This window comes from Orbicella franksi, chromosome 1 (assembly GCF_964199315.1).
Source record: "Orbicella franksi chromosome 1, jaOrbFran1.1, whole genome shotgun sequence".
NCBI classification, from domain to species: domain Eukaryota; kingdom Metazoa; phylum Cnidaria; class Anthozoa; order Scleractinia; family Merulinidae; genus Orbicella; species Orbicella franksi.
Genome location: NC_138145.1, coordinates 29,408,056 through 29,432,975, shown reverse-complemented (window position 1 = coordinate 29,432,975; position 24,920 = coordinate 29,408,056). Strand labels below are relative to the sequence as shown.

Below are 24,920 nucleotides of genomic sequence, written 5' to 3'. Positions count from 1 at the left end.
TTCTTTATCTCTATACTCAATACGGACACCTCCATAGAACAGACACTATACGCTCGAGACCTTCTGTGTCCGTATTAAGGCCCAATCAATCAAGCCTTGATTATATCTGGCCTGTGATCCATTTTCATACGAGCCAAATTTGTTCGGTTGGGCGATGAGAAACTAAACATTTTATAGCGCCGACCGAAGATATATATTATTACCATGAAAAAAGACCATTCAACAGTCAGAATCCACTCCGTCATTTTTTCGTCCCCAGCCACTCGCGCCTCTGTCAGACCTGGAATGTAAGTCTACATTCCAACATTTACAAACCTGACTAACGAACTGGCCTATGGCTGACTTGAAGACCACGCGGCGTATTTGGCGATTTAAAAAGCCATATAACAACGGATTGACAGCTGTCATGCAAACGAATATCCATGTCACAATGAAGTCTAAGACCGCTGAAGGGGTTTGCTGGGCAAAACCCGACCAAAGGCCGATGATGTAATACGGAGCTAAGTTAACTATGAAAGTCAAAAGTAAAATGAACGCATTCTGAACTGTCTTCTGTTCATATACAGAGCTCTGACTTGTTAAAGTTTGCCTTAGAAGTTCTCTTCGTCTCTTTATCTCCTCTTTTTGCGATGTATTGTCATTTCTTAGGGCGGTTGACTCGAAGGAAAACGATGTCGATGTGGCTGGCGAAGAGACATTTTCTCTTTCGGAGCCAGTTGTAGGCGATGAAGTGCTATTTTGTGAATTGTTCCTTTTAAAACAACTCACCAGTTTTTGGTAACAAGTCTGTGAATTTCTTCGAGGTAAATTGTCCGAAAAATACCCAGACCGAAGTCCTTGAAGGGTGTTGTAGTCAGTTTTAATTCTTTGACGCTTCGTTTTCATATAAATAGCGCGATAAATGTACAGAAGAATCACAAACGGCACAAGAAAACTCACAACTACCAGATAAATAGAGTACACGAGGCCTGGTCCGCCATTTTCCCAGTCAACTGAACAATACCCTTTCCCGGGAATGTATCTGTAAAAATTCCAACCAAACAATGGAGGAACAGCTGTGACAAGTGAGGTGAACCAAACGAATGCCACCATCGTTCTCGCTCGACGGCTACTTATCGTAACAGACAGAGGCTTGACAATAAGATAGTAACGGTGAATTGCAATAGTGACTATCGAAAAGTTGGACGCCATAGATACCAGATTTATCAGCATGCCTGAAGTCTGACACCATGTGTTATCAAATGGCCACTGGTCCATAATCACTGACGCCATGGTAAATGGCGTATGTAGAATAGCTAGACTTAAATTTGCCACTGCCAAGGAGAAAGGGAATATATTTGCAGGGATCTTAAGGCGGTGGGGCTGTAGCATGGCGAAGCATATGGTGATGTTGGCCAGGAAAGCGATCACGAAAAGGATCCCAAGGAAGAATGCTTCAGCGACCTTTTCCGATTGTGAGCGGCTGGCTGGTGAGGTCAGGAGATCATTCATTCTTTTGACCTTGGATTCAGAGAATAATTAATTCTTACCATAATTCTGTGGAGGAAAAAAAATTGATTAGAATGGTACATTACTACAGAAAAAAATGATTAACTGCAGGAAACGGGCCCCAGGCGTATAAATGGGTACCGGCGAATGAAATGCTGGACGTAACCCTGTGATGGACTAACATCCCATCCAGGGGGGAGTAGAAATACTCCTAGTCGCTTTATGCTACAGAGACCGGAGATAAGCGCCGGCCTTTTTTCTTTTTTTTCTTTTTTTGGCTGGCTTGGCAGAGTCACGGTGAGAGAAGCAGGGAAGAGGCAGCGAAATGGGAGGTCTCACTTGAATAACTCGATACAAGAGCAATAAAACAAACAACAGAATAATTTCCCTAGCCCCAACTGAAACAATAACATTGCTGCACTATGAAGACAAATGGAATTATAAGCTTACGAGGGCTGCTACATCTTATAGCCAGGTTAGATACGTCAATAAGGTAGGTCAAGTCTGTGTTCGAGCGTAGTCACCATCAGAACGACAATTCACTCTGGTCTCCGTGGGATGAAGCGACTAGGGGTATTTCTATACCCACTGAATGGGCAGAGACCACGTGCCTCCCACATAGCGGGTGATATTGGCAGTGTTTGGAACTTTAACAAAACCTTGCGATAAACAAAACACTTTGATTTTCACGATTCACTAGATTTTTAGTCTAAACAGTTAACTATTGGGTTAAACGACCAGATATTTTGTCCGTTAAGAAACTTTTTATTCCGGTTCGTTTTCCTATAGTCAGCAAAAAAGGACGAAAAATAATAAATGAGAACGGAACTTATCAACTAGCAGATTTTAAATATAGCGTTCACACAACGCCCGAGAAATTTGAAAACACAGCTTTATTTGTACGGTTAGGCCTGCTGTCCACACTAATCCGTCAGGAAAACGGAGCTTTTTGAAAACGTTCTTCAAACCGGAGGAATCTTGAAAACGCTGGCTTTTCGTTTTCACCTGGACGGAAAACATTTTGGATGACGGAGCGTTACGATAATGATGTGATTTCCCTGACCCAGTTTTCCTCAAACACAAATTCAAAATGAGCGGTGATTGTCCCGTTTTTAAATTCCTCCAGCGTAGGGTGGACGAAAAACGTTTGATGCAGTTTCGCAGAGAAACCTCCGTTTTCAAATTTCTCCGTCGTAGCGTGAACGAGGCCTCACTTGCTGACCGTAAGCTGACAGAGGAAAACACTAAACTACCACAAACTCAATATATATAGATTCAGTATAAATCATTAGCTTTTGAACTCCGTCTCATTTTGCGGTCCAGCGAAGGTGTCAGTATATATTTGCTGCGAGCTTTTAAAAATTCCTAGCGGTGGAAATCACGACTAAATCTAAATTTACATTTTAAAATTATATTTAGCTTCTCTGGAAAATGGCACCTCAGCTTAACTGGAGCACTTTCTACGACTTTTAATTCGGAAAATGGAAAGCATTCTTTGTTGTACTGAAGCTCTTTACTAGTTGGACGCGGCAAAGAAAGAAATGTCAAGGAATGTAACTAGTTTGACAGAACACTTCAGTTATGTCAACACATTTTCAAAATTTACTGAACGCTACATAATAAGTCAAATCGTTTCTTGCAGAACATCAAACTTTAAGTACCACGTAAACAATGCAAAAATTAATAAACCTTTTTGGATTGCTAAGTTTTGAATTTGACGAGATTAAAGAGTTGAGCAACCAATGAAAATGTTCACCACTGCCAAAAATTAGAGTTTTATAACGGTACTTTAGCAATTCTTACTCTCTGGGGGAAGTTAATCTTTGCGACAATAATTGCTGTCGCACAATATCGATGTTGTTTTTGCGAAAGCTTCATCTGCGGTTTTTCACAACGAAGTACCTTTTTTCGTTTTCATTAAGTACTTATTTGGGTAATGTGGTTTTGTCAAACAATATACGAAATAAGCTGTCACCGATCTTGGCGGCGTTTTTGGCTATTTCACTCACGAAGTTACGAAAGAAAAGAATGAAATAATTAAATATATTCTCTTTTAAAGACACACCGTATGTATTATTCATGTTCTTTGTCGGAACACGGGACGAAATTAAAAAAGTGTAATAACTTAACATCTTAAATTAAGAACCATTCAAAGCCATTTTCAACTAAGCTGAGATACAAAAAAAATACAGATTTTGTTGCCTCGAAAAGGAGTATAGACGAAATGATATTTAGCCATGAATTCAGTAATTTAGTCAAGAGTACTTTAGCTTTTAGTTCTTCTTCGAGCTGAGTCATGCGACTGAATACTACATTGTTCGGTCAAATGAGACGTAATCGTTTCATTTCTCGTTTCAGCATAGTAATTGTATGTATCTTTCTTTTTAACTACGAAAAATAAAGTCCTCAATGGTTTCTGATTCATTTAACGTTAAATATCCTATTTGGTCTTCATGTTTATACACAGTCCTTCTTGCACGAAAATTTGCTCATTCGTCCATGAATAAAACCGCGCCGCGGACTGCAAAATTGTTTGTCGGCCTCGCGACCGCGTGTTTACTTTAACTTGTAAAGCCGAGAATTTGCAAACTTTGTATAGTTCTTGTTCAACACGAGGCGGTAATTGCAGTTGTCAAGTACTCAAGAGCCGAGGCAAAACTTCTAATGTTTGAAGAAAGTTTTACGTAAGTTCTTACCTTTGTCAACGTTGCCAAACCGGTGGAGAAAGTTGTTTGTAACACAAACAACAACAACGCACGGATAGAAAAGTGAGCTTAAAAGTTCAGTGACGTATCGACTGTGTTTCCTCTCATGCTCTTTCTTCCGCTTCTGAAAGAGACCCAAAACGTTCGCCCTTCACTGGGAACAATTTCGTGAGTACGACTTAATATGTGCAAAGTTTCTAAATTGCGCCAAAAGTGTGTTGCAATCATACAGCAGCGACAAACCGTGACCGTAAAATAAAAGCCGACGGGTTTATAGATTCCTTGTTTGCATTTGAAAGGTAATTAAGCTCCAGAAACAATAGACTGAAGGAGGGTTTAGACAGCGAAAAGCTTTGTCAGTAATAGCCATGCTAAATTGTCGTTGTGTCATTCACACGTTATAAAATGAACTTTTCGAGTTGCTCGCTGATGAGTCTAATCTACAGATCCCTACATGTGGTCGGTTTTGACATAAATGTATCAAAGTATTAGAAACATTCCAAGACATAAAAGCCGACACAAGTTAACGCAGTTTTATTGTTGTTTTGAACGGGAGGGCAGTTTTGATTAAGGTTTAGAATTTGATGCCGTCAAATGAAAACAACTTGGTCACATGCATGCACGCTTTGTCTTAATAAACGGTTTGTCTGTAAATCAGGTGGGTACAACTTAAGCCCCACTAGTCAGAGAAATTTGAAAACGTATCAAATGATTTTCGTCCACACTGCGCTGGAGAAATTTGAAAATGCATCAATTGTCACTCATTTTGGATTTGTGTTTGAGGAAAACTCGGTCAGCGAAAGCACAAGATTAGCGTGACGTCATTATTTCCGAAAAGCTCCGCTTTTAACATGTTTTCTGTCCATACCCGGCGTTTTCAAATTCCTCCGGTTTGAAGAGCGTTTTCGAAAAGCTCCGTTTTCGTGACGGATTAGTGTGGACGGTAGGCCTAACCGTAGAAATAATGCTGCGTGGTCAAAATTAGTGTGGTAATAGTCAAAATTACTGTGGACGGGGCCTTATTTCAAATCAAACTGCACTGCCTTTCAAGAAAAAGTATAATTGAAAGTGAAGAATGATCATCGCAATAAACTGGAAAGAGGAAGCCTGAAAAAATCAGGGCTTCAACGGGATTCGAACCCGTGACCTCCACGATACCGGTGGGATGTTCTACCAACTGAGCTATGAAGCCACATAATTTCACAATTTTAATTGGACAATTGGAAAATTTACTGCGATGATCGTTCTTCACTTTCATCTACAACCGCAGTTCAAATATGAATTATTTCATATATACTTCACATCAGTAAGTGTAATTACGCATTTGACTACCGTTTAAGACCATTCACATTTGGCGGATTTGTCGATTAAAATTATAGGCGGCGGCGATTATAATGTCGTCGTTTTATTTTCGTTTTCGTCGGCACAAGTCAACTATGTTGCCATAGACAATAGTTTTCAAAAGGCCCTGTTCTTCCGCTTGGTTTCTCTGATAAAAAAGTAAATTCCCTGTGCAAATAAGTACAAAATGTCAGGTATAGTACCGGTATCTAACCTCCCCTCATAGACCGCTCTCGGCTATCTCCGCCAGCCTGTTTTTTTTCCGCCCTACAACCCGATCGGCAAGCGAAATTCACAGGCTAAAGAAGGACGAGCTGACAAGTGTCATCAATGCTGACTTTCTCCTTACGTGATAAATGCATTATCGAGCTGACAAGTAGTAAGAAAAAAAAAAACAATCATCAACAAAAAAACAAGCATCAAATGTCTGGAAATGACACTGACATCGCAAGAAATGCGTGTGATCTATGAAAGGTCAAAGCAAGAAAGCAACAACTCCCGTTAGAGGAATTTTACTACAGTGGGCCACTTTCATTGCTCAACATGTACAATTTCTCTCGCAAACTTAACAGTATTAATTTTATCATTACAGAGACGAAGTGTTTTCCGTTCACTCCAAGCCTCGTTTACTCGAAATTTCATTCTTTCAAAACGTTTACATCTTCTGTTTCAGTGTCTAATCTTTTTTTTTTCCTTAAGCAATTCGTTTATGACAAAATTTGTACTTACTAGATGTGTCCTTCAAAAATACCAGTAGAGATAACATTCCCTGTAGGCGAATCTTTGCTGACGTCATTGTTTACATTTTTCCTCATTAACATACGACTTTGCACATGAAGGCATCATGCTAGACACGATTTTACTAGTAAAACTTAGAGAGCTCGTGAAACTCAGTAAGCGGTGAAATTTTTGGCTCTTTGGGTGTAATATTCGAGGAGAAATTGGCTTTCAAAAACATCAAAAATTCTGTGTGGCAAAAGCGCTAATGAGCTCGTACATTCTTTGTAAAATTTTGAGCTTTTAAACCCTCGTCGCACAAAAAGTATTCAATACATCGCGCTCAAATTCCTGGGACAGTTAATCGTGCTGCGCCCTTTCAACATATATATTTTGTAACGTTTCGCTAATTACACTGGAGTATGTTCACTATGTTCACTATGTTCGTGTTAACTGTAGAAGTATTTTAGGCGTGAATCCCTAAGGGGCTAGTAGGCTATTTAAGAATTTTTAAGTTATGCAAGAGCCACTCGAAGGCATCTCTTTCAACTTTGCTTTTGCTGTTATGTCGTCGGATACTGAACGAGCGAGCGTTCCCACTTCGATCGCGCAATCCTTCATTAAGGGGGGATCCTTTTCATGAGACTGCTTCACGAACATTGTTTCCTCGTCTTTTGGACGTTAAGTTTGATCGCTGCATTCAAACGCGATCTCGACGAGAAACAAGCTGCCACTCAGTCTCAACTGTAGAGGCTAAAAACGGTGTCCAAGGATTCGAGTTCTTTTAACTCTAAAGTACAATACGACTTCAGCAACTCTCTGCTGGATGCAACAGACGGGACCAGCAAGACCACCTCAAAAGGAAACCTTTCATCAGCCAAGTTATTTCGTTCCGCGGACAAGAACCCCGCTGCTTGGGCAGCAGTGCAAGTACGAATCGGACGAACTCGCCGAAGATTCAGAGGAAGAGAAAAAGCTCTGATCAGCCGAAATACGAACGCTAGCTAAGATCCGGGAGAAAAAGCGGAAAAATGCGTCTAGCTGGCCAACTCTACAGCTACCCGCTCTACATCCACTGAAGCTCCATCCACTCATGGCCTGTCCAATTATTTTTCTTCTAATCAGCCTTTTTGTTTTTTTCGCAAGCAGTCCTTTCGTCGACGTCAGCCTCAACTGGCAGACAAGTGTTTCAGATGCGGCCAAAGAAGCCACTGAGCAAATCCATCTTCCTGCCCAGGCCGTTTTAGAGGAGCCGCTGCAGCCCCTCCAAGCAATAAAAATACATACTTATGGGAAATACCAAGCTGCATTGAAGAGAATGGGATAAGATGAGTATATAATTTATTCAATTTAATCAAACGATTGGGAGACTTTGACCCAGTTGAACTTATTGATAATTTTGTTGAACCATGTGATTCAAGGTTTTTTGGAAGTCTTGAAAAGACAATTTACTCTAAGGGGCTGAAAAATTTCTGTAGCTGTTCATTCATCGTTCGCGTAAATTTTGGATATGTCAATTGCGTCCATTACTTTTGACTTTGTCATGGCAACCGCAAACTTCTCATAGGTCTAGACAAAGATCAACTTTTTTGACATACTTCTGTATTTTTTTTTTCAGCTTTGTTCATCATTTTGCTGAATTTCACCAAATTGTACATTTCATAAGCATTCTGGCTTCATAAGCATTCTAGATAATTTTTTGACTTTTGTAAGAAAATAGTAAAATCCAAGATGGCGGGTCAAATGACGTCATGCGACGTCACAGCCAAAAATTATGTCATTATTTTATAGAGCAGGCTCAGGGCTTTCTATTTAATGAATGTAAATTTATTTTCTGTGCCTTAATAGAACGAAAACCCAAGGAGGGGGTTTCATCCCCCTTGTACCACGATGGGAGTATTAGTCCGAGGGTTAACGATTGTACTAGCCCTGATGACTGAATGAGTGAATAAAAGACTGATTATCAGGACGGAACGCATTATATTTAAGTTAAAGACAACCTTAAGGTTAGTGTAGAGTTTTGAAATCATATAGGTGCTTCTTGCTTTATTCGCGATACTATTTTTGATGGGTATCAGATTCTCTTTACTTACATTCTACCCTCAGCTCAGTTTTCTAATAATCACTCAGCCATCCAGTCCAGTACAGTGATTTGTCGAGCAGGCTATTTCTGATCTTCTGGCCACAGGTTCAGTGGTCGAGTGCGCGTGTGCTCCTGCTGTTGTTAACCCGTTGTCAGTTTCCATACAGTTGGAGTTCTGGAGGAACAAGGTTTCTTATCTCAATTCCAGTGTTTTGCAGACGTTGCTCGCAGACTGTCTCGTATTGTATACTCAGATGTTAGCGCTATTGGATTGGCTGCTTTCATTGCCATTGGTAACATGCCTGTTTTTGCACAAAAACTTAGATTCTATGTAGACGTATACCAGATCGAGTACCACGTGGAGAGAACTCCACTGTGTTCGTTTTGCTTTGAAAAGTTTGCACATCTTCTTTCAGGGTGCTCTGTTAAGTGGTTTACAGACAACCAAACTGTACCTTTTATCGTCGATTCTGGTAGTATGAAACTGTGTTCGCTTCAACTCGCCGGTGATATATTAATTTGGTACCGCCAAGAAAGTAATATCAAAATCGAGGCTGAGTTGATACCTCGTTCAGCTGATTACTTATGCAAGATCGTCGATTGATGACTGGTCAGTTAAAGATAGCTATTTTCATGAAGTAACCTCTTATTGGGGTCCCTGTTCAATTGATTACTTTCCCAGTTTAAAAAAAAAAAAAAAATTCAAGTTTTCCGAGTTTCTATTCGAATATTCCCTAGCATTTAGTTGGCTAGGAGAAACCTGTTGGCTAGTGCCACCTGTTTTCGTTAGTTAAATATGTCTTCCGCCATATATGTTTTTGTTAATAGAACTGGTTACTCTTTATTAGCCTTTCAGCTCCCTTTTGGCCTTTAATTTTTTGGTGGATCGTAGGTGGGGTTTCAGATCTTTTGTTATTGATTTTCTCTTGAGAACGGTAAAGATGTTTATCTCCATGGGGCAAATAACACGGTTCCCTTTTGGCTCGGAGAATTTTAGTTGCTTGTCGGCGCTGTACAGTCCAGTGTCCAGTAGAATCTGTCTATGGAGAAGTCATGCCGCGCGGTCACGATTAAGCTCTTTTAGGCCGTTGGGCCATGTCATCTTTGTGCGGGACTGCCCGTTTATCATGTGTTGATCTTAAGTGATTGCACTGTTTTAGGCCATTGGGCCATGTCATTTTTGTGCGGGACTGCCCGTTTATCATGTGTTGATCTTAGGTGATTGCACTGTTTTAGGCCGTTGGACCATGTCATCTTTGTGCGGGACTGCCCGTTTATCACGTGTTGATCTTAGGTGATTACACTGTTTTAGGCCGTTGAGCCATGCCGTTTTTGTGCGGGACTGCCAGTATATAGTGTGCTGAATGCAAGATTTAGGCCTCTGGGCCTTCCTTATGTTCTGATCTGCGTGTTGTTGCATTTTTGTTTTTTCTAATTGTTCTGACATTTCTTTTGTTATCTTTCAAGTCTACAAAGTGGATGAGTGTTTACTTCAAAGGTTGCCCACTCAAGAGATCCAGACGGCTTCGCAAGTCGACAGAAGGTCTTCCCTTGCGTCGCTCTAAAGCAAAGGCCCCTTCAACAACAGAGCGTTATTCAAGTGAATTTCAAACATTTAGAGAATGGTCTTCGCGCTTTGAGGAAGTCGCTTGTTTGGCGTCTGATGAGACGTCAGTTGCTCCTTATTTGGAGTATTTTGCTGCAGCAGAGTTCCCTCTACTCCACACTTGAGTCTCCCTGTTATGGCATAAATTGGCACACCGTCGGTATGGCTCTCCGATTTGCGATTTGACTTGAAGTGTTCTCGAGGCGGCTAAAATTGAGCTTGCAAAACCTGTTTCCATAAAAAGGGGGGCGCTGTTACTCCCGAGATGATTTTGAGGATATATAATAGGTTTGCGGACTCCCAGGCTAATCCTTCTAATCTTCGCTTAGCTGCAATTTGCGTGACTGCCTAACGGCTTTTCTCCGCGGCAACGAGTTAGCTAGCCTTCGTTGTTGTGACGTTAGTTTTTGCGATGCATTTGTCAGAATTTATACATGTGAGAGCAAAACAGATGTTTATTATATTTAATTTTTAGTTTTAATTTTATGAATTTATTTTCTTTCAAGATATAGCATATTTTGCTCTCAAAAAATTCGAGTAAAATAAAGTTTTAGACTTGGCACGCGTGTGCGGAACTAGGATATCTTATACACTTGTTTTATCTACATAGCTTAAGAACAGGGGCCGCTAAGGAGCAGGCATCAGCAATCTACACTTTTTATGTCACGGCAGATGGAAGACTGATCGAGCCAAGGACGGCTAGCTACGTACGGCTATATTACGATAAGTTGGAATCTTTACTTTCAGTGTCTTGAAGTTTGCACACTTAGATTCCTTTGTTCTCTTTCCTTATTTTCGAAAGCGGGCATCAATAAACGAGATGCCCGCCCCTGATGCTGTGTTTGTGTTTATTAAGATTAGTTACAAAATATTTTATAATCGTTTCACGGTGATTAGAGTATAAATATATTTTGTAACGTTTCGCTAATTACACTGGAGTATGTTCACTATGTATGGTTCGTGTTAACTGTAGAAGTATTTTAGGCGTGAATCCCTAAGGGGCTAGTAGGCTATTTAAGAATTTTTAAGTTATGCAAGAGCCACTCGAAGGCATCTCTTTCAACTTTGCTTTTTAATTTTTCTGTTTATTCACTGCTGTATTTTCTTTATGATGATGTAACGCTCGCTGTATCCTGCATCAATAAACGAGATGCCCGCCCCTGATGCTGTGTTTGTGTTTATTAAGATTAGTTACAAAATATTTTATAATCGTTTCACGGTGATTAGAGTATAATCAGTATTAATCTCTTTGTAGCTCCATCAGAAACTGTATCGCTTATGGTAATGAGGCAAATATTGTAAACAAAGATTCTCCTATAGTCTGACGCAAAACTGAATAAAAACAATTGGATCAAACAGTGTTACGTTTTATCCAATAACTTCGAAACAACTCTGAAGTGAAACTGTTCCGCATCATATATAGCAATATTTCCATATATAATTTTTCCAACATGAAGATAGCTTTATATTCAAACAGTTCACTCCACGCTCTCTCTAATTTGCTACACAAGAACTGTCTCTTTAGCAATCCCAGTACGTTCTAGGGTATTTCTTCATCTCGAGTGTGGAGAAAGTCGCTTTCCCCGTTGTAAAACTAAGAGGAATTAGAGACGGATGTGACTGGGGAGACTACAACAACTCTGTTGACTTGCTTTAAGTCGTTCGCTTCTATGCAAGCAATGATGTAATTTATCCACCGTTTACAAGAACGCGACACGCGAGGTTCGTGGATGAGAAGTCTACCGTGCAATACGTTACAGCTTCGCACCTTCCGCGTAAACCCTTCACAGCTAAAAATAAGGACTAACGACTTACAGAGTCTACCTTTCTCAGGAACGGCGGAGCTGATGGGGGCTTTAGTCTCCACCACCCCCCACCAATTTCAAGCAAAAAATACAGGAAATAATAATTTTACAAATATCTCCAGACCCCCAACAAGTTAGCGCCTCTGGCACTCTCTTGTAAGCCACTCCCCACTCCCCCGCCCCCGCCACAATCCAAAATACGCTCCGCCATCCCTGTTTCCCGGTCGGTTTTGAAAACCCTTTTCCCAGGCTTATCCTACTATCCAACTTATTGAAACGATACCAAGTATCATGGAGTTCTTAATAGCACTGTAACCGAACGTTTTCGCGAGTATACCGGTAGTGCTGATTTTTTTTGTTTGTTTGGTTTTGTTCGATAGGAGAGCATACTGTAATCAGAAAAATCTGCGTGTGGTTCTACAAATATTGGGCAGAACTGCAATTGTTCTACCAGTTTACATCCCGTTTCACATAGATTTAAGATGCCGTTAAGGTTCAGTTCTAATTGTTTTGTGCATTCATTGTTCACTCGAGTTCATTGACAAGACAATTTCTATGGTCAAACCACACAAAAAGCCGCTCATTTTCGCCTCTGTGTAAAATTCGTTACACGATTTCTGTAACTGAAGTTTACATCTTTTAAACTAGCTTTAATTTGGCCGGTGTGAACGCGACATTTTTTACCGTCTCTCGCTCTTGAGTACTCTTAAGAAATAATTCGAACGCTGCACTGTCATGCTGCAGACTCAGGAGAAGTCACGTGCTCGTGTAGGCGACGCAGCCGCAGTGAAGTGTGATCTGGAAGATACTGGCGGGTTCCATCTCATATGTACGTCTTTTGAACTGCCTTCGACTTCCCGAAAATCACCTGCTAAAGAAGCAGATGGTTTTTCTTTTTTCGTTTCCCCGTCACTACCCTTCTTTGTTTGGTCGTCGCTTGGCTCGGGATCTTTTGCCGTTGGATCTGGTAACCCAGCGGGAGGGGGAGGGGGATCGTCTTTTGGTCTTCCGGTCACTTGACCATAAACCGCTAAGGCCTGGGTACAAGAATCAACACAAACAAGGAATCAAGGGCCCGTTTCTCGAAAGCCCCGGAAACTTTTCGGGCCCGCAAAGTCATTTTTAATTGATCTGTATCTAAAAACTGAGAGGTGTATAAGCCTAAAACTTCTTGTATGAAGAGAACCTCTGTTCATATTAAGAATATGTGAATAAAACAGCTCTGTAATCAAAAGGTTTGAGATTTTGCTACGGCTTTCCGGGTGCGAAAACTTTTCGTGACCTTCGAGAAACGGGACCCTGATACCAAATGAAAAAAAAAAAAAAAAAAAAAAAACGATAGGAAATTTAAAAAAAACAGACAAAAACAACACAGAAAAACAAACAAAAACAAAAACGACAACAACAACAAAAACTACGATATCCACCCCTATAAATAACACCTTTACATCTTTGGGAATTGAGTCATCACATGTAGGTGTGCTTCGTCTCAGTGCGTTATTAGTGAACACATCAAGATAGCGACACACCGTTACTGTTGCAGCCACCGAGAGTCAAACTTGGTATAGTACAAACAGTTTGATGCAAGAGCTGCCTGGTAAAGCAGACAGCCCCTGGTGGCGCCAACATTTCAATCCCCTGCTAAAGAAACGTCCGAGAATCGATACATAATAAAAAGAAAAAAAACCTTACTGATATCAAACAAAGTGCTCACTACAGACATTTGCGTAGTGTTTGCGCGGGGGAATTCTTCAGAGTAGCCTCTTCCAGCCGGTCAGTTAGTCGAGGCGCAGCGCGAAAAACGGCGAGAGACAAAAAAAAGATAGGTGCTTCGTGCCACGAGCCCTATTGCTCCCCTCGCCGTTTTTGGCGCTGCGTCCTAGTTAACTGAACGCGTGGTAGAGGCTAGCAGTGCTATGGGTCGAATATTAAACGCTCCTTCAACCACAACGGTAACGGAACGAAGGCGCCGCCAAGCAAAAATTTAATCGTTAAACATTTCGGTACACTCTAGGTAAAGATAAAATTTATAATAATAATAATAACTGAAGTTAAAGAATCGTCGGTAAAGTATAACTTTATTTCTGGCTCTTAGCTGTCGCCATTGTTGACGTGTGGTTGCATAGCTCTCTATTTACCAAAGAACACTTTTCTTACACTTAAGTGAAACTGTAACAAACCTATAACAATTCCAGCCCCGCGGAGGGGAGGGGTTGGGGAAGAGGACTGGAGGACGGGGATGCTCTTGGGAAATTTGTACAAGAACCCATAAGAGGAACCAAGATACTGTTTTGTGGGCGTGGCTGAAATTTTTTTCACCTCTAAGAGGTACCATTCTAAAACAACACACTAACTGACACCGACTTTTTTCGGCTCGACACCCGAAAAGGAAGCGCGAAAGCGCACGCTGTGGACCTTTTGAGGCTGAATACACTAAGAGGTACCAGAACTGCTTTTTTAACCCCTAACAGATACGACGAGCACCCCCGTATTTTTGAGATGGGAGTCCCCCGGGAATTCCGGTCCCCTTAATTTTAGTGTGGTGAACGGGAAGTAAGTAGAAAGGTCTACGATAATGATTGTTGTTGTTGTTGTTGTTGTTGTTGTTGTTGCTGTTGTTGTTCACCGTAGAAGACGTTCTTATTTTATTTAACTCACCTGGGCTACCATAGAAGCGGCGTCCCCCACATTAGCTGGTAGCACTACTGTGTTGTTTGTCTTGGCCAGGTTAGAGAAAGCGTTCACATAAAGCTCAGCGACATTGAGAGAGGCTGCTCTTTCACCTAACTGTGAAAAGACTAGAGTATTAGTTTGTACATCACTTGATTTGCTGCCTTGGCAGGCAATGAAAACACTGATAAACTCCATTTTTCTCGTCGTTTCAAAGTAAGGTAAGGGATTAATTAGTTTGCAACGATCTTGTCCTGTTGGCTAGACAGTCCTAAATTTAAAAACTTAAATCTGACTGTATTCATGAGGATTTCCCAACTCCATGTAGGAGGGGGACAGACCACACACCTTACATACGGTACACCTTTGGTTAACATAGACATAGACATGTACATTTATTTTCCTTGGACAACACACTTAGCAATGGTAATGGTGCGTCCCATAGACTTGACAAGCAAAGTCTGCAGGACGCACCAGCTAGTTTACAGGTGCGCCAAGAAAACAAAATAACAAAGTAAAAACGCATGTACTATGACTATTACACTAACCTATCTAAGAATATATAACTACTATAAAATATCTCGGAATGTATAAGAATATAAAAATGTATATAAATTGTACAGATAAGAACGATGCATGAGTAAGATAACGTAGAAGACAATTAGAACCGCCAAGACAAGAAAGATTTCAATCTCATGACAAGCGAAAAATTACGGATGCAGTGATTGAATCATGCTTAAGAAGACACACACCTGCTGTTGCAGCGCCAAGGACACTTTCTCAATTCCTTCCGCTCGAGCCTTAGCTTTTGCAACGATAGCATTTGCCTCACCTGAAAAGAGCGAAAGATACACATTCACAGAATTAGAAATAACACTCCACTGTTCACGTGAATTTCTTTTCTGTTCACCATCCCTTTTTTCTGATCACCTTACATGTATCTTACTCTGTGTTAGTTTGTTTCGTCTCAGTGTGCTATGAATAAGCACATCAAGATAGCGACAGACTCTTTTTTCTCGCAGCTTTAACAGGATTTCAAACCAGACAAGGAACAGTCTGTTTGACAGAATACTGAAGCTGCACTTACTTTCATGGTGGGTGTGTGCTGTTACATGTAAAAAAGCTGACTTTGACTTTATTTTTTCGTAACAATAATTTCAAATGAGATTAAATATTGAGTTTGTCGGAATCCAAGTCTGCTTTGAACCAATTAAGTGGTTCAGATCGCTGGAGCTCATCTCAGTTTCTAAGCGACCATGGAGATTTTGAATTCCCCCTTGGATGGGATGTAAGTCCACTGCTGAGTAACCCTCAGTATTAAATTTTTCAGCACCATTAACATACCAGGGTGGATAGAGGAACTTTGGAGCAAAGTGTCTTGCCAAAGAAAAATGCATTGACCCTGGCCAGGACTTGAAACCAGACTCAAACGGGAAGTCAAGCACGCCAACCTTTAGGCCACTGCATCTCCCAATTACACACTAATAAAAAAGATTTGCTATGTTTTAACTTTTGTGACCGAAGAATAATGGTAATTTAATTTTCATTTCCCATCATCTTTGGCTTGACAAGGCTAAAACCTTTCAAGTACCAACAATACATATCTCGCACATCTCACAAATGTGTTAATGGCGACAAGTGCAGTTGATTACCAGTGGCAGTATTGATTTGCTCCATTTTTCTGGCCTCTGATGCTAAAATCTGACTTTGTTTCTTTCCTTCTGCAACATTAATGGCAGCTTCTCTTTGACCTAAAACAACAGGAACAAGAAATAACATAGTCAAAAAGGCGTGTGGGGCTTAGATAAGTGTATTAGAACAAGGAAGTATAGTTCGTCTAGAACAGGGTAATTTGTTTGTCTTGCATGGTACAACCATACAGGCAGTGAGTGAATTGGTGCCACTATGAAAATTTGATGACAAGTTTGAAAAAAAAAAAGTGTTGGAACCAATGAATAATGAAAAATATATGCAAAGAAATCCTTACCAATTTATCGTGCATTTACAATATACCGGAATTAAGTGAGTCACAACCTATTACAGGAACTAATCACCTAGTATTTTTAGGGGGTATGTTTCTTTGGTCAATACCTTTGTTGTGTTGAGAGATGTCCAGAGCCCTTTTAATCCTGTGTTTATGTTTACTACATTGTTATGTTAGATTGATAATGCTAATACAATGAGATGTTAACCTTGAGGAAAACTACAGTTTTTATGCTCACCTTCAGATTGTAACACTGCAGCACGTTTCTTTCTTTCAGCTTCTACCTATGACAGTATACAAATGGCAACTTACAACAATCTAAACCACTATTTATCATCATGAAAAAACCTCAATTAGAGTACATGTATTAATTTTCATGTTAATGTATAGATAAAGACCACACATCTGCATTGAAAAAGTATAGAAAACAATGAACATAAATTTCATATGTACCTGCATTTGCATGGCCTCGACCACTGAACTGGGAAGTTGAATGTCACCTTAATAAAAAAGAAAAAAGAAATTAAAGGGAAAAAAAAGAGATAGAGAGACTTACAGTAGAGTTGCTTAGCTTTAATTAATGATTATAGTACATTAAACATGCATGATTGCTTTAGTAGTTATTAATTGATCTCAGAAAAATTATGTTCTCCGAGCTAAGAGCTACAGAAATTGACTTCAGACACTACTGACTAGAAACCTTTTTGCTTCGACAGTGGTACATAGCATGCAGATTATGATTGAACACTTTGTTTGGATTCCATTGTTTTTTAAATTAATCACCCCGAGCCAGAAATGAAACTTACGAATTTCATATCGCAAACATCTTATTCCCCATACTTCTGCAGCGTGGTTGATGGCCTCTGACAATGGTAAGAAAAGAAGTCATTAGAAACCAGGACAAGATGAGACCATTAGCTCTACTATATACAGTATGTACATACATACATGTACAGTATAAGGTACAAATTAATCAGCTTGGACAATAAGGAGAAGCTTAAATCTTCTTGCATACATAATTTGTACAGTAAGTGTTTCACAAAGGAACTTAAAACTAACCTGCTGTGAAATTTAAACGAAATTAAAATACCTCCTCACCTACTATGTTATGATTCAATCTTTCCCTTTCTTGAAATACATTATCCAAACTGATTTTACCTGCAAAGGAAACATTAAATGAAGGTAGCCTGACACCACTGAGGAAAAAAATAAATTTGACCTTACAAGTCCAAAAACAAAAAGAGGAATCTAGATCTACAACGAACAAGAATGTGTTCATGTACATGATGGTATGTATACGGTATTTAATTGTGTACATGACTTTTCTACTGTACCTGTACCTGCACATGCACAAGGCACATGTGTGTGTACCCTCCTCCCATCAGAAAAGAACCTGTCTGTATCAGTTCAACAAGGTAGTTGTTTCACGTTTCAATTGAAGAAAAGCTATTACTTACCTAACTCAGACCTCATGGTTGTCTGTGCCAACTGTGTAACGGCAAACTCTGGGTCTTCCACTCCATAAGAAGCCTATATTGCCATATAACATACACTGTATAATGTACATAATTATAAATGTACATGCAGACATGTATAACTGTACATCTTACTAGTTCACAGGTTCTGTAATTACACATGACTTGACAAATCTTCTTAGTACAGCTTGAGTCTAAGTGAAAAGGTCGTGAAACTGCAAACTAACAAATTTTAAAGGAAGGCTTGGAATAAAATGAAGCCTTAATAGGAGGCCCAAATAGTTCTAAAATTTTGCTTTCAACTGCTAATCTGCAAGATGCTGCATAACAACTGCAAATATCTCCTTCTCTGTACAGTGCACAGCTGCAGTTCCCAATTTAGGATTTAAAATACAATCGTGTAATTAGTTCATACACCAAATATTTCAATTAATTTTATTATTTGACAGTTGAGATTGAGATTTGATTATCTCAGATTCTCAATAATTTCAATATGTGTAAAATGCAAGTCATACACTTTGATGAAGAATGAATTCTGGTGTACATGTCATTTCAGTTTGCTTCGTCTTAATGTGTTATTGCAGAACAAACCAAGATAGCGACAAAATTATTTTTAATTTTGCAGCCATTGTAATCCACAAACAGTTAACATGAGACCTGTTTGCTGCATGAGCTGCATTATTTAGTAAAGAAATCAAAAAAGGAAAAAAACCTCCGTACACAATCTGATATGCAATTTATATTACTTGCACAGGTAAAAATGTAAGCCTTGAAACAGAATTTAATATTAATAATTCTGGTGTCTGATTGTAAGTTACATCTATTCATTTCCTGCACATGTGGGTATTTTAAAATACTTTTAATTGACACATGTATTGGGATCTGGACTTTAACCTTTGCAAACTAGCAATGAGTATAACTTACAAGGCTTGTATTGAAAAATGGCCTCTAGTTCCCTACTATAAAATCAATCAGTCCTACCCTGTAGAAACATTTACTATTAATATGAATGTGGGACTTATAACAACCTACCTTGAAAGGTTCAACCACTCTCAAATACAAAACTCCATCAAGATGAAGAGTAACATTATCTGAATAAACAAAAAAATCTATCCAGTCAAGTGAACATTATTATTATAAATTATGTAAAAAATTATATCTCATTTTGAAAATACTACAGTTACTGTTAGTAGGAACACAATAACAACGAAAGTGAAGAATTATCATCGCAGTAAATTTTCCAATTTAAGCAATTAGAAAGAAGAAGCCTGAGAAAAAATCAGGGCTTCAACAGGATTTGAACCAGTGACCTCCGCGATACCACTGCAATGCTCTACCAACTGAGCTATGAAGCCACACATTGGAAGCGAGGTCAATTAATTGAGTTCATATCTTCCCATGAGGAGTAAAATGATGTGAAGTATATATGAAATAATTCATATTTGAACTGCGGTTGTAGATGGAAGTCAAGAATGATCATCACTGTGACAGTAAATTTTCCAATTTAAGTAATTGGAAAGAAGAAGCCTGAGAAAAAATCAGGGCTTCAATGGCATTCGAACGCATGACTTCCGCGATACCGGTACGATGCTCTACCAACTGAACTATGAAGCCACATATTGGGAGCGAGGTCAATTAATTGAGTTCACATCTTCCTGTGAGGAGTGAAATGATGTGAAGTATATCTGAAATAATTCATATTTGAACTGTGGTTGTAGATGAGAGTGAAGAATGATCATCACAGTAAATTTTCCAATTTAAGCAATTGGAAAGAAGAAGCCTGGAAAAAAAAATCAGGGCTTCAATGGGATTCGAACCCGTGACCTCCACGATACCGGTGCCATGCTCTGATTTTTTTCAGGCTTCTTCTTTCCAATTGCTTAAATTGGAAAATTTACTGAAATGATCATTCTTCACTTTCACCTACAACCGCAGTTCGAATATGAATTATTTCATATATACTTCACACAATAACAACAAGTTTAACCAAGAAAAAGAATGGATGCTTTTGATATTAAGACTGTTGTTTCGAGTTCTACCCTGCAGCTTCTATACATTGCTACATACTTGGACATCCTCAATTCTCAGATGTATATGTAATTCTTTCATCTGAACTACAAGATCATTTTACACAAGCATATGCACATTAACACCCAGTTAACATTTTTTGATATTTGTTTATCAATTGATCAGTTCAAAATTTACACACAATAAGTAATGCGTGTTACATGTATTAAATCCTGCTGTCATACAAGAATGATCCTTGATGTACATACATGTACGTAATTATGTAATGTCAGTTTGTTTCGTCTCAGTGTGCCATGGTAAACCACACACCAAGATAGCGACAAACATTTTTTAAAAATTTTGCAGCTGACATAATCCACAAACAGTTACTCTCACATAGATAAACTGCTTGCTGCAGGTGCTGCTAATACAAAGTTAAGTTAAACATAACATTACTTGAAACAACAGATTGACGTAGTCTATAACTGACATGTTTCAAGGTTTCTGTTGCTCACTGCACATACATGTAGCTCATTGAACAAGCAGATGTGAAGTGTGCTGGTAAATCATTGATACTTGCAACATGCCCATTGGGCACGTTTTGTTTCTTACCAAGTGTGATGGCAGATTGTGACGGGATTTCGATGGCAACTTCCTTTAAGCTCTGTACATATTTAATTTCATCAATAACTGGAAGAAGAATGGCTAGACCCTGGTAATGGAGAGAAAGTAAATCCTATTGTTATTCGGTAAATACATGTGCAAGGTAGTGGATGCCAAGGGTGTTTTATTGGGAATGTAACTTGCAGGTGTTCTTTTCTTTGGCAGATGGCGAAGGGGAAAAAGGAATGCCTTATACATTTACTTCAAAAGTTGTCTGCCACTCCATCATTGCTTACCTATCAACAGCTATCTAATGTTCTTTGGTGTCATGCTATCTAAATGTGAGCCAATCAGAGTACACTGGAATAATACTCACTGAGATAAGCATTTTTCAAACATGAAAGAAAACTCAGTTGTCTGGTATTATAACTAACAAATTAGCTGCCGTCCCTCTTACATTGCACTATTTACATATACATGTACGTGATCTATTATTAATCAAAATAAAAGTAGGGAACTTTGGTTTGGACTAAGAGTGTGAGACTGAGTACAAGTATGATTTTCAAATTTCAAACCAGCAAAGTCCTCTAATCCTAAACTATAAGGCAAGGCTTAAAAAGGAACTACATGATTGTATTATTAGGAATAGTGGACTCAACAAAGGTTAGTATTCAAGCAAGGAATCCCATTAAAAGAGATTTTCCATTAATCAATAACATTCAGAGAAATGTGAACCCAAAAGAGTACCAGTGTTTTAATAAATAAACGTTCACATTTTTTTTAAACATGATTTACTGTTATAGTTACTTACTGGCTCTAAAATTCTGTTAAATTTACCAAACCGTTCAATAACCCAAGCCTCTTGCTGAGGTACAAATTTAATAACCTAAAAAAGAGAAAGAAATTCATGCATCAGACAGATTTCAAAACCAATAAATAATTGTACATGTAGATGTACAATGTACGATGATGGTGACTATGTCTTGAAGAGGATGCTCAAGATGAGAAGGAGGAAAGAAAGAGGAGGAGAAACTGAAGATGGAGAGGAGGAAGACGAGGAGGAGGAGGAGGAAAATTATAAAAGCAATGGAAATGGTGTATTGATGGATGTAGATTAATGGAAGGATGGTATAACATGATTATTGATCCAAGGTCAATGGGTAGATTAATGGATGAAAGCCTACCTTACTTAAATTTTTGTAAGATCAATACGAGGTACAGTACATGTACATGTATATCATGGAATCACACCTCTGACTGCAGCTTTTATGAGTCAAATCAGGAGTACACGAAGGATATCACATATTTTTAATTGGATATCAGGTTTTTGTGAGCCTTAATTTTCATGGAAATTGGGTGGACAAAATATATTTAACCATCAACACACACTCAGACATTCATTTTCACTTACTGTATTCACAGGAAGTTTTTTCTTAGTCCTACCATAACTAGTATATGCCATTGTTCTGACAGTAAACCTTGGAGGTTGAAAACTCTGCAATTTAACAAAAACATTTCTCATGCACTAAACTACAAACACATGATTCAACAAAACACATCCTATCTTGATACTCAAAACACACCCTGGGTATAATTTGGGACCACAAAATCCTTAGAGTGCCTGTAAAAATCCCTGGAGGTCTCTAGATAAGATCTGGTCTTCTTCAAACATCATACATGCAGCAGTTCAGGGGCATAGCTAGGGGAGGGGGTCCTGGGGTACCCATGAACCCTCTTTTTGTAAGCCTTTTTTAAGCAAACAACCTACAACGGGTGGCGAAAACGACATGACAATCTGGCGAGTTACCAGTGTGACCCCTCCCCCCTTTAAAGAATCCTGGCTACACCCCTGCAGTTTCAGGTGAAAATCTCATGAACATGTAGGAAAAAGTTGGCGGGTTTGCCAGGGGTTTCATTAATGTTTCCAGCAGGAAGGCAATAAATTATTGGTTTTCACAGGCAGGAAAAACATTTTGTACTGAACTTCTTTATAAGAAACACTTTTCTGTAGATGGTCAAACCGGGTAGGAAAAATCATCCTCACAGTCAGTCAATTGCAGAATATGCAGCCAGTTGAAAAAAATAACAACAACAAACTAAGTTATGTAACAGGGGCTCTTCTTGTATAGCAGGGGTAATTGTGCTCTAACTTCTGCTCCATAACATATCGGTAAATTTGTGCTGCTATCAGAAAAATACCAAAGTAAGAAAAACTGAAATTAAGACACATTAAATCCAGTTAATCAATCATTCACACTGGTAAATCAAGGCGAAAATTAAATTTAGTATTTCCCTAAAGGCTAGCTTATAAGTTCAAATACAAATTTAGAACTTCTTTTACCTGGAAAGGAACACCAGCAAGTCTCGTAATGACCCTAGAAGTAAGCATGATTAAATCTAGCAACGACTACTGCCGCAGTTTGCTCTTTTTGCAGCTTCTCTTCGTTGCAACAGTCTCTTTCTCTTTCACCATCCGGAAATAGAATGAGCACGTGCAGTTGTCAGTGAATGTTCATCATTAAAAGATGCGCGACGCATACATCCCGCTTACTGCCTGTGATTGCTGCGTCAGTGAGGTTTTTTTTCGTCCCAGGACTTTCTCGGTCAAATCTAATATGGCGCTCTTTCCACGTGCGTGAATTGAATGGTCTGTTTACTATGTTTACTTGACTTTTTTTCAAATTTAAAAGATGCCTTCAGAGAATATCCTGTCCCATTTCTGGGAGCTTGCTTCTATTGACGAAAAAACTCGTTTAAAAGCAGCGTCGCAGTTGTTGCATGCTCTGAACCAAGCTCAAAAACAACATGACGAGAGACGAAAGGTAAAGTAACTTTAGTCTTACATGCATAAAACTTACGTTTTACGTATAAACTTACATGTGGGTTTTCTTTTGATATAAAATAGTTCCATGTATAGCTGGATCAAAAAGCTGTAGTTAGATATAGATAAGAATACACAGTACCTTTCTATCCCGATCGAAGTTTACACAAATTAACGAGCGAAGAACCCTGGCATGTAACTTGTGTATTTACCAAACCGTGTAGTAAATAATGCGAGCTTGCGGCCTAGAAAAACTGTTAATGGACACGCGAGCGGAACACGAGTGTGTTCATCATATTTTCTAGACCTGAAAAGTGCAAATTAATTTGTTTTCTTAGAAAACATAGGAACACCATCCTCTCTATATAGGGAAGATAATTGTCTACAAACGTTTCTTTGGTTATGTTCATGTCTCAATTTGATTAAAACGTGGCCTTAATTTGAGTTGTTTATAAGCTACAAACTAATAGATCTGTTCAATATGCAATTTAGTTCTCCAACAAAATCCCTTTAGCATACAATGTATGACTAGGTCTGCCAGAGGGTAGTGGTGGATCATATTGGGCTGTTTTTGATATATAAGCTGTCCTGGCCCCTGGTGGTTTTTTCTGCCAATTTTGTTGTCTCACTTGATCCCCAACAATAGATGAGTGTAGGGGAGATGCCTGAAAGGCTGGTGGAGCCAGGTCCTACATGTATTTGCATTTAGCCCCAGTTAACAGTTAACTATTTATGATTCAAAGATTGACGAGAGCAGTAAGGAGGTTGAAGAGGATTCTAGCTGTGATGAGTTGGAATACAGCGTGACACGACTTGTGAAAGGCTTAGCTTCTTCAAGGAAAGGGGCGAGACAAGGCTTTGCAACAGTGTTAACAGAAGTTCTCTCTGAGTTTGCTTCCCTCTCTCCTGTAGGAATGCTCAGATTGATTACTAAAACTCTTGAGGTGACTGGCAGCTCTAAGGCCTGGGTAACTACAAAATCTTGTATACACTGACTGTTTTTTATAAATCCCATCTTTTTGTTGTGTAAACAATTGAAAACAAAAAGTTACATTTTAACTAATAACTAAAGATGGTTACAGATCTGCAAATAGATCCTTTGCAGCTGGGGTCATGTGACCAAATTTGTCTAGAAAATTTTTATATTATGGGTTATAACTGAAAGAATGCCAGAAATGGAAAGAGCATGTCGAAAATACCAAAATGGGCAAGCTTGAGGCCCCTTGAATTGAAGAGTAAGTTTATACAACACTTTGAATTTTCAGAAAAGTTAGAGGATTTGTGTGGAAAATGTTGCTAGGGAGCAAGGCCGTACTCTCCAACAACTTTTTCCATACAAATCTTCTTATTTTTTTCAAAAATTCAGATCATCACAAAATCTCATTCTTTAATGATGGGGGCCTCAAACTTGGCTATTTTGATATTTTCGACATGCTTTTTCAATTTCTAGCATTCGTTACGTTATAGTCCATAATTTTATGAAAAGTAAGTCACATGATGGCTTAGCTGCAAAGGGCCTATTATAGATTGAAGAAACTGTCATGTACAATATACATGTTCGGAAGGTGTGGTGGCCCCATGGTTAGTGCGCTCATCTCAGGATCGAGCGGTCCAG

General features: G+C 39.1%; 3 protein-coding genes across 3 annotated transcripts in view; 1 reads left to right on the top strand and 2 right to left on the bottom strand.

The window, feature by feature from the left end:
• Positions 1 to 219: 219 nt before the first annotated feature.
• Positions 220 to 3,282, bottom strand: LOC145501710 (5-hydroxytryptamine receptor 1E-like). The gene has a single exon (XM_081481124.1). The coding sequence runs from the start codon at positions 1,489 to 1,491 to the stop codon at positions 220 to 222; it is 1,272 nt and encodes a 423-aa protein (XP_081337250.1). The 5' UTR covers positions 1,492 to 3,282.
• Positions 3,283 to 11,180: 7,898 nt separating this feature from the next.
• On the bottom strand, positions 11,181 to 22,993 carry LOC145501942 (stomatin-like protein stl-1). The gene is made up of 14 exons (XM_081481305.1): positions 22,826 to 22,993; positions 21,896 to 21,979; positions 21,296 to 21,370; positions 20,494 to 20,593; positions 18,907 to 18,965; positions 17,857 to 17,929; positions 17,498 to 17,557; positions 17,206 to 17,262; positions 16,853 to 16,899; positions 16,638 to 16,683; positions 16,068 to 16,166; positions 15,168 to 15,247; positions 14,404 to 14,532; positions 11,181 to 12,782 (listed from the first exon to the last, which is right to left on the bottom strand). Exons 1-14 carry the CDS (start codon positions 22,871 to 22,873, stop codon positions 12,492 to 12,494), a joined length of 1,248 nt encoding a protein of 415 aa, XP_081337431.1. The 5' UTR covers positions 22,874 to 22,993; the 3' UTR covers positions 11,181 to 12,491.
• Positions 22,994 to 23,109: 116 nt separating this feature from the next.
• Positions 23,110 to 24,920, top strand: part of LOC145501900 (myb-binding protein 1A-like protein) — a 33,157-nt gene continuing 31,346 nt past the window's right edge. Inside the window, exons 1-2 of the mRNA XM_081481294.1 lie at positions 23,110 to 23,306; positions 24,049 to 24,273. Coding sequence (XP_081337420.1) covers positions 23,175 to 23,306; positions 24,049 to 24,273 — 357 coding nt within the window. The 5' untranslated portion in view covers positions 23,110 to 23,174. The remainder of the gene's footprint in view (positions 23,307 to 24,048; positions 24,274 to 24,920) is intronic.

Excerpts from the sequence above, each read along its gene's own strand:
- LOC145501710 (XM_081481124.1), bottom strand. The coding sequence starts at position 1,491 with ATGAATGATCTCCTGACCTCACCAGCCAGCCGCTCACAATCGGAAAAG.
- LOC145501942 (XM_081481305.1), bottom strand. The coding sequence starts at position 22,873 with ATGCTTACTTCTAGGGTCATTACGAGACTTGCTGGTGTTCCTTTCCAG. Across the intron at positions 17,263-17,497 it reads ATTGAATCATAACATAGTAG|AGGCCATCAACCACGCTGCA; the intron begins GTGAGGAGGTAT and ends TACCATTGTCAG. Across the intron at positions 16,900-17,205 it reads ATGTTTGCGATATGAAATTC|GTGACATTCAACTTCCCAGT; the intron begins GTAAGTTTCATT and ends TTTTTTATTAAG.